At 42.8% G+C, this 9748-nt stretch overlaps 1 protein-coding gene across 1 annotated transcript in view; it reads left to right on the top strand.

The window, feature by feature from the left end:
- The window catches only part of IL18RAP (interleukin 18 receptor accessory protein), a 19337-nt gene extending 10103 nt beyond the window's left edge, over positions 1-9234 (top strand). Inside the window, exons 5-10 of the mRNA XM_019668725.1 lie at positions 1091-1156; positions 2802-2925; positions 4806-4957; positions 6029-6166; positions 7586-7759; positions 8510-9234. Coding sequence (XP_019524270.1) covers positions 1091-1156; positions 2802-2925; positions 4806-4957; positions 6029-6166; positions 7586-7759; positions 8510-8832 — 977 coding nt within the window. The 3' untranslated portion in view covers positions 8833-9234. The remainder of the gene's footprint in view (positions 1-1090; positions 1157-2801; positions 2926-4805; positions 4958-6028; positions 6167-7585; positions 7760-8509) is intronic.
- Positions 9235-9748: the final 514 nt, after the last annotated feature.

The following is a 9748-nucleotide window of genomic DNA, read 5'->3' on the forward strand; positions in this document are numbered from 1 at the left end:
CCGGCCCATCAAATTTTCAGTGGCAGGATCTGCTTTTCTCTCTCGCAGAGGACTCCTTGCCACATGTGTTGCACCTCATTCAATCACTCAAGCCTTCTCTGTCATCATTTCTGTCTTCTTCATGTACTCTTCCATTCTTTCGTTTGTTCATTCTCACTCAAATCTTTCTGGAACATCTAATCCGTGTCAGGCACTGGGCTTAGTGTTAAGGATGTAAGAATGAGGACCGGGACACTGCCTCTTGTCTCAGAACTTACTGCTTTGTGGGACAGACAGAGAGGGAACAGATTATCACAATCCAGTGTGATGAGTGGAGAGAAAGAGAAGCAGAGGGCCCACCAAACCCACAGCTGGGATAAATGCTAATGGGAAGAAGGAGAAAGAGAGAGAGAGAGAGAGAGAGAGAGATGGATAGAGAGAGAGATGGAGAGAGAGAGAGAGATGGAGAGAGAGAGAGATGGAGAGAGAGAGAGAGAGATTAAGATACAGGAGAGAGATGGTATAATTGAGGGCAGGAGGTCCCTGAGAAGTTAAGAGAGGATGCCCGAGCAAAGGTGATGAATTTTCCTTCAAAAGGAGGTGGAACATCTTCCAGAGGAAGTGTGACAATGGAGGCACATTTGAAAGTTTGTGGCAGGAAGCTGAGAGATAGGTGATTAATGGAGGGTGGGACTCACCTTTATTTTGAAACAAACCAGGAATTTAAGAATGGAGGAGGTGGGCTCCGATCTGGCTGACTTTCTCAGGTGTCTTCTCCTTGCTGATGGATTACTCAGCCAGACGGCACCCACAAGCAATCGTGTAGGAGAAGATGGGGGTGAGGGCTCAAGTCGGCCACGGGTGAGCAGGGCAGATATAGATTCATTAAGGACTAATGTTTTGCTGGCACCCGCAACCTAATGTCACAGCCATTTCTGAAGGCACACTTTTCACATGGAAACCTGTATTTCTAACCCTGAGGAGTGTGAATAAAATTTGCAGAGGGAGCTTCAGAACGTTCAGACCAAAGTGTGACCATGCACACACATCTTCAGCAGGCAGGCTGTCAGAGTTCCCAATGCAAATAACGATGTTCATCTTCATCTTTTAGTGAAAGACACTACTCTGAAACCAGACATTCTGGATCCCATCAAGGACACATTGGAAGTACAACTTGGTAAGGTGGCTGGATTATCACCCTTGATTGACACTGCGCTTCTGGGAGCAGATCTAAGTGTGATATAAGGAAAAAGAGTACCAGATTTCAAGTCGGTAGAATTAGGTGTGAATCTTGACTCAGCCACCGACTAGTATCGTGATTTTACACGGCCACTTAATCTTCCTAAGCCTCAGTTTTTAAATCTGTAAATAGACAAAATAAAACTGACCTCACGAGGTGACACTGTAGAATGATGTGTGTTAGGTGGCTGGTGCTTGATCAATAGATTTTAGATTCTCCCTTACTCACCCCAGGAACAGGTGGTTACATATGTTGGCTCCATTGGTTAAATCTATACATTTAACCAATTTACCAAATTGAGTAGCATTGACCTTTAAAAATGTGATGTGGGGTCTGGTCTTCAAGATACTTACAGGCAAATAATTTGTTTTCCAAAGAAGTGTCTTCTTTTGGGTAGTGGGGCAATGTGACTTTCCTATGATCCCCTTTCATTTTGCCAACTTCAATAACATACACATATTCTCAAACAGCCAAATAAGACCTGATCTACTTAAGATCAAGTACTGGTTGTTTCAATAAAATAAGTGTTCTTTTAAATGTGAAAAAAAAACCCCAAAAACCTGTAGAAATGTAAAAATAGATATTATAGTAAAAGGCCGCTGGGTGGCAGTATCAGCATATCCTCATTATAAAAATGAAAAGACGGGCAGCAGCATAAGAATGGAAGAAAGGAGGAAAGAAGGAAAAAATGAGAATTAATTAGAAAATAACCAACTTACAAACAGTATCAGTGAATTTAAAGTATGACTGGTAGAGGGGACATTATTCAGGTGCAAAGATGAGTTTTCAAATGTAGTCCCTAACCATTTCATGTTAAAATATGAAATTTGAGGCAGAGTGTATCTGGATACCTATTACAGAGCAAATGGGGAGAAAGAGGGTGGTCGTGTGATAACACGCACGCACATCTATAGCGTATTGTTCAAAATGCAGCTGAATAGCTAAATGATTTCTTCTTTAAACTACACGCTACAGTAGCCTCATGATTTTTATTTACTATGCAAGTCTTGATTTAAAAAATGTCCTTTATTGACACATCTTGTACTTCAACAGCAGCGTTGGAAGACCAGGCTGGTCACTGAAACTTCTAATTTTCCTGGTATCGATCCTCAAACTGCCTTAGTCCTATGACCACGCAAATATTTTTAATTTTTAACTTTTTATTTTTAATTACAGTTTCATTTGTTAACTACAGTTGACATGCAATATCATATTAGTTTCAGGTGTACAACATACTGATTAGACATTTATATGCCAGAAGCGAACACCCAGATAAGTCAAATACCCATCTGACATCCCACACAGTTATTACAACGTTATTGACTATATTCCCTATGTCATATTTTAAGACCACATAGTCACAGGTTTGAGATCTAGGTGTTGCCCGTTAGAGACAAACATACCTGGTTTCATCTGTTTCTCAATGAGAGACAGGTGGATGTTGGGTTATTTCTGCCACACCTGTTCTACCTGCAAACCTGGCTACGCCAGGGACCAGTCTTCAGGTGGTGCATTTCTTCTGCACAGCACAAAGGGTCCTCACGGTCTTCCTTCCTGTTTTCTGCGGCCCCTTCATTTTCAGGAAAGCCTTTGACTCTTCATTGCAAAGCACGATTTGGGTTTGAAAAGAACTTTAGACCTGTGATAAAATGGTACAGCAAAGATTCTAACCAGCAGTTGGAAATCCCAAACACGCAGAAGGAATGGTAAGAAGGAAACTAGCAGACAATATTCTTTGCAACCCACAGTGAATGCTTTTACCTTTGAAAACTTCAAAATATACACACAGAGCTGAACCAGCACACAGAGCTAATGGAGTAGCCATGAGCACCGACTAGTGGTGAAAATAGAAATACAGGAATGCACAGTTCATGTTCATTTTAAACATGGGAGCTAAATGCAGTTTCTAACAGGGACATAGAATGAAATATTTAAGTTGTTTTAAAGCTTAATTTGTAGCAGCAGTTTGTTGCAGCTGCTTTAAACATTGAGCTGACAAGCAGACAGGCACACCGACCCTGGCTGCTTAAACAGAAGAAGCATGTCCATCAAATGGAGAGGAAGGTTACCCTCCAACCCCTCCCTATCTCTCCATTTCCCCCAGTGCCAACTATTCAGTGTATCCAAATCTTTGGAGTCATTAACGGTCCAGAATGTGTGAAATGAGGAAATGGCACAAGAATAAGGAGTCTGACCAAAAATATAAAGGTACACGAAGTAAGGAATAGCTGAAGCAATACCACCTGAGAAATGGGACTCAGGCGGGATATCTGTCTTGAAGGACTTGGCAGCTCTTATGTTTTATGAGAAACTACACTCAGGTTGTTGCTCTCCAGAGCACAGAACCCAGATTAGTGGCTAGAATTTACTGGGAAGACAATTTGGCTCAATAAAGAGGAAAACTCTAGCCATTTGGAGCTATCCAACCCCTCATAAAGCTGGCCTCCAGTTCCTGGAGGGTTAAGGGCTTGGATCCAATCTGCCAGCCATGTCACTAAAGGATACAGTCCCTCATTTTTCCAAGATCTGTTCTAAAGTAGTAGTCTATGGATTAAGCACTTCCTTCTGATTTGTAAAGCATTTCAATAAACAAATATAATATTTTAAAAATATACACTACAAATAATAAAGGACAGATTTGGGGGAACAGTAATAAAATTTAGCAAGAATGTCATGGCAAGGGTAGTCATGGGGTTCCCTATTAAGCTGATGCTGCATCAAGTTCAAAATAGCTCACAAAGAGGATATGCTCTGACTTCACATGCCCTTGTGTGACCCTTAACCCCTGCAAACCTTCATCACACCATCTATAATCCACCTTGCAAGGTTCCTGTAAGGAGCGGATAGAGTAGAGGTGATATGCCTATCATAGTCTCTGGCAGGTAAGAAGCATTCTATGATGAACGGTTGGTACTATAGGCTCTAAGCAACACAGACTAAAACATCATTTACCTAAACAGTATTCCTTAATATGAAGACAGACTGGAGATTGGCAACTTTAGGAAATCCAAATTGTGAATAAATGCTAAGACGCATGCTTCCTGGATGGGACAGAGTGGCGCAGCCCAGGAACTAGGCTACCCCTCCTAGGCAGTGTAACCTTGGACTGTCACCCACCTTCTGTGCCTGGTCTGCATTGCTGGCCAAGTTAGGATAAGCATACTGTTTCTAGGTGGGGCTCCTGTGAGGTGAGGAGGATATTTGATACTCCCCATTTAGTGCTCAGAAGACTGCCTGATGCATTGTAAGCCCTCAGTAGAAGTTAGTCATTTTTAAGACTATCCTTAAATTAATGTTATCATCTGTTCTCAGGGGGAATTCTTATAGGAAGTAAGGTCAGTTGAGGCCCACAAGTAAATTAAATATCAGTGTCAGTTCTTAGAATGATGCTTAGCAGATTCAATAATTTTTTTTAACAAACGAGCCCTCCCTGACCATCTTCTATCCTTCGGACATTTCCATATGCTGTTTGATCCCACGACTCTTTTAAAAGCCAAACTGTTGGCTGCTTATATGAGCTCCAAACACTGCAAATGGGTGTCAATTTATCTGCTGAATGAGTGAGATGTTTATCCTCCTTTCCTAGTGTTAAATCCACCCCTCAGGATGAAGTCATTGATTGTGTCCTCCGCTTCGAAAAAGTCACTCAGAGTGATCTCCTCAAGACATTCATTTGCTTTGCCCAGAACTCCATCGGGAACACTACCCAGTCCATCCAACTGAAGGAAAAGAAAGGAGGTGAGCCTGGAAGGTTGCTGCAGGAGGCATACAACTGCGTTTATCTGAGGGGAGAGGAATTTTTCTAAATGTTAGTGATGATGATGATAGCAGCTAGTATTTATTATGTGAGACAATGTTCCAAGCACTTTGCTGTGTTAATTCATTGAATACCTTAGCCAAGACCACACAACCAGTAAGTTTCGAATTGGTGATCCAGAGCTGGTCCTTTTAACTAATACTCTGTGCATGGGGGCTGTGTTGAGAAAGCCTATCATTCATTCAATTAGTCATTCATTCATTCATTCATCAATACCTACAGGGCATGCTCTATGTGGCAAGTATCATGCTAGGTCCTAGCTCCCTTTCCTGTTTTCCTTTCCTGGTTTCCGAATCCAGAGGACATAATTGTTAGGTATTGGAGAGCAGAGGCAAGAAAAAGTAATTTTGCTCAGTGTTCAGAGTGATATGTGTATATCACAGATCATAGCTTTGTAAAGCTGCAGTAGCTATTCCTGATAAGGAATAGCTTTTAAGTTTTTTTAAGAAGATGCTCAGAGATGAAGTTGATTTCATTTATTCACTCAATTAATAGATGATCCTAGAACAGGAGGTTTTGAATGCCAATGAGGTTTTAAAAAGACAAAATTTGTGCCTGGCCCTTAGTAAATACTCCATAAAGGTGTGTCCCACATATTAGGGTCCACGGAGGGTACGAAAGTGAGCCAGACATAGACTTCAGTAAGGATGATAATATATGATAATAATTTACCATATACAATGAGAGGGATGCAAATGTGTTGTGTGGACGTTTATGGGGAAAATAAATAAAAATGGCGATCATCAGTTTCCCAGGCCACCCCGATCAGGATCTGCCTATTCCCCCGGGTTTTCTTGAGTTCATTGTAAGGTGGTTCCCTCAAGATGTGATTTAAGACATTTCTAGATTCAAGAGAAATGCTTCCAGGAGCAGTGATATTGATAAATAGGAGTGGAAAAGGCACTGGTTGGGCTCAGAGCATTGGCCTGCGCGTGGCCTTGCCCCAGGCGTGCTGTCTCTGCATTTGCTCACGGCTGCCATGCTTTTCCCAGTGGTGTTCCTGTACATCCTGCTTGGCACCGTCATGGCACTGGCAGGAGCACTGACCACAAGTGCTCTCGTCTACATGAACTGGATTGAGATAGTGCTGCTGTACCGAACCTACAAGAGGAAGGATGAGACGCTCGGGGGTAAGGTGACCCCAACTTGCCTCTGGCTTCTCCTCCCAGAACCGACTTAGAGGGAGAAGCTCCAAGAACAGATGTTCCTTGATGGACAAAGTCATGCCCCTCAGGCTTTGGGACTTCCTCTGGGTCTGGTGGTTCACACCTGGAGGGCTGGGAGCAAGTGAAGAAACAATTTCTTTTCATTCCAGTTACCAGGACTCTTGCCAATGATGCTATTGTTGGACATGTTGGACTTGAAAATAATCTTGCTGCTAACCAAACTAAAGCAATCTGGCAAATGACTTAGCACCTTTGTGTCTTGGTTTCCCCTTCTGCAAAACAAGATTGTAATCACAATGAAGGCTGTGAGGGCCCAGGATAAGACAGGTTAAGCTTTTAGAACATCATCTAACACATAGTGAACACTCAGTATATGCCAGCAATTATTTTTTCATGAGTACCAAGTGCATGATAATCATGTGTATTAGCTACTTGCATTGTCACAGCAATCCTACAAGCCAGACAGAGGTGTAAAGTCACGTGCCCCAAATTAAACTGCTGGGCATTGTTAGAGCTTGGGACTTTGATCTAGGCAGTTTGGCTCAGAGTCCCCATTAGCTGTTACCTCGGTCAGCCTCACCTGTAAATGAGGAGCTTGAAGATGGTGGAAATGTCCCCAAAAGCATGAAGTTCTGTAAGATTCAAGTACTATATGATTAATGAAGTGTCCGTCCATTTTCCCATGAGACAGGATTATACCATTTACTAATGTTTGCTTCTTTAGAAGAGCTGCTTTTGTGTTTCACTCGTCCTGGACACCCCTAAGTTAGAATGTTTGCAATTTTAGAGGGGAGGGGAATGGCTATTTATCTTGGGATCACTGTGAGTCAGATACCAAGCTCTTTACATACATTAACTCATGCAGCCCTGAAAGCAGCCTGCCTGGGAAGTTTTCATTGATTTACTTCACATGTGGGGATTCAAGTAGAGGTAATGTGTGCCACCAGCTCTGTAATGTGCAAGGTACAGGGTCTTACCAGGGCCTTGCTCACTGGGTGTGGTCATGCTTTGATGGAGTATACACTCTTCTTCGATGTGTAACTAATGAGACAGCAATACTACAGATGCAAAGAAAGCTCAGAGGAACCACCAAGTACCTGTGATTTAGTCACAGAAGGCCCCAGCTGTTTGATGTGACCTCAGTGAAACTGCAGGAGTGCTTCGGAAATTAGAGTTTGATTCTGGGCAGACAGTCACTACCACTTATCAGTGAGATTTTGACATGGTCTAAGCTGCTGCTTTGCTTTCATTGTTTAACCAATTCAGTAAGGACCCCAAATGTTAATTCTTAGCCATTTACCATATGGTTCGAGCATATGTAAGTATACCGTAATAGGAAAATTATGGAAATGGCTTACACTTATTATTGCTCCTCTTCTTCAGACAAAAAGGAATTCGATGCCTTCATCTCCTATGCGAAATGGAGCTCTTTTGACAGTGAGGCCAGTTCATCTCTGAGTGAGGCAACCTTTGCCCTGAATCTATTCCCTGAAGTTTTGGAAAACAAATATGGATATACCTTGTGTTTGTTTGAAAGAGATGTGGCCCCAGGAGGAGGTAGGCCCTGCATGCCAAAAGAAAAGATCGAACAAGAGGGACAGTTAAATACAAGTGCTCTTACGTTTCCCTGTCACTCTTTCTGTTGGGATATACATCTCCTGGAAGGTCTCCTGAGCTTAGAACATCTTGGCAACAAGAAAAATGTGTGTTGCACAGACATGCTCCATCATCCGAAAAAAAAATTCATCTTCAGAAGAAAAGATAATATCGGGCCCCATGGAGGCCTTCCAGAAAAAAGATGTCTTTCTTGGCTTCTCAGCAGGAAGTTGTCAGTGATTCCTAATGGGTACTTCCCCTGTTTTAGGGGGCACAGATCTCAGCACTGGGTCAAACAGGCTTCTCAGGCCTGAGCCCAGCCCTGACCTCCCATCAGATGTGCAGACCTCATCCTTTCCCACTGACCTCCTCTGCCTCAGGTTCCCCACCAAAGAGCCTGGAACACTCCATGGCCCTTTGTTAACCCAGCCTACTTTGTTCAACAAGTTTTGCTTATAGAGGAACTGACAATTTGAGGAGATAGAACACAAGGGGAAGAATGTAAAATTGAGTCACTAGACATTGTAGTCTATCTTCAACTGTCAATAGAATTGATATAGCAAATGTGATATAATCAGCCATGTTCCCTTTCCTCCTTATGTAAGAGTGTCCATCACAAGGAACCTTCTGGGTAGATCTGGGAGATTCAGGGTTATTGGGACTCAAGGTTTAACAATACCACTTGTAATTAATAATATTCTTTATTTCCAGTGTATGCAGAAGACATTGTAAGCATTATTAAGAAAAGCAGAAGAGGAATATTTATCTTGAGCCCCAACTATGTCAATGGACCCAGTGTCTTTGAACTACAAGCAGCAGTGAATCTTGCCTTGGATGATCAAACACTGAAACTCATTTTAATTAAGTTCTGTCCCTTCCAAGAGCCAGAGTCTCTACCTCATCTTGTGAAAAAGGCTCTCCGGGTTTTGCCCACAGTGACTTGGAGAGGTTTAAAATCAGTGCCTTCCAATTCCAGGTTCTGGACTCAAATGCGCTACCACATGCCTGTGAAAAACTCTAAAGGATCCACGTGAAGCCATCTCAGAATTATCCCAAGAAGTTTTTCACTGGAAAGGACTCCATAAAACAGAAACCACTGGGAGGAGCTCCCAGCTCAGGGAATGGTGAAATGGGCCCTGAACCACCTCCCCTCCAGCCCTTGGCGAGTGGGGATGGTGATGGACTGAACACACAGCATGGACCGGGCTGATATAAAATGGAGGGTGGCCTGCCAGCTCTGAGCAAGCTTGACAGGCACCGGTATGACCGAAGCTGTGGTCAGAGCCTCTGATTTCTTGGACTGGACAGAGGGAGAGTAAATTCTCCAGATACCAGCTCACATTCAGCACACAGCACCCCGAAGATTTTCCTAGCAGTATGAGCAGAATCAGTAGGTCTGGCCACTTTTGTTTTGTGGCTATGGACTGTCATGTCTAATAGGTACTGAATGTATAAATATAAATATATATAATATTTGCAATGAAATAAATATTATTTTATTAGAAACAACTGATTTAAACTTGGCGAAAAACTTCTCTGTAAAGAAGACAATTCTTACTTCATGTTCACCCATTAACTCTGGAACACAGAAAGCAAGTAGGAAAGGCAGAGGTCAGGAGATAAGGCCACAATTACCCTTTACTGTGTCCTTGTGGGAAGTACCCCTGTGGGCAGATGAACAGAGTCCCTTCCATGGGGCTGATGCAGCCCTGTGTTGGTACATAAGGCCTGGGGAGCAGGCAGGTTAGGCTAATTTCAGCTTCTCCTTATGCCCTTGGCCTTTGGGAGGGCATGGAGTACACAGCCTTATTCTGGGCCACTGCAAGTAGGCCAATGAGGAGACGAGGAACAGACCGGAAGTTATATGCAAAGTGGAAAGGCAGGGGCAAGAGTCAGTAGCCGAGGTATGAGTCTGAGAAATAAGTTTATCCACTGGTTACAAGGGGGTAG

This window comes from Hipposideros armiger, unplaced genomic scaffold (assembly GCF_001890085.2).
Source record: "Hipposideros armiger isolate ML-2016 unplaced genomic scaffold, ASM189008v1 scaffold_535, whole genome shotgun sequence".
Taxonomy (NCBI): Eukaryota; Metazoa; Chordata; class Mammalia; order Chiroptera; family Hipposideridae; genus Hipposideros; species Hipposideros armiger.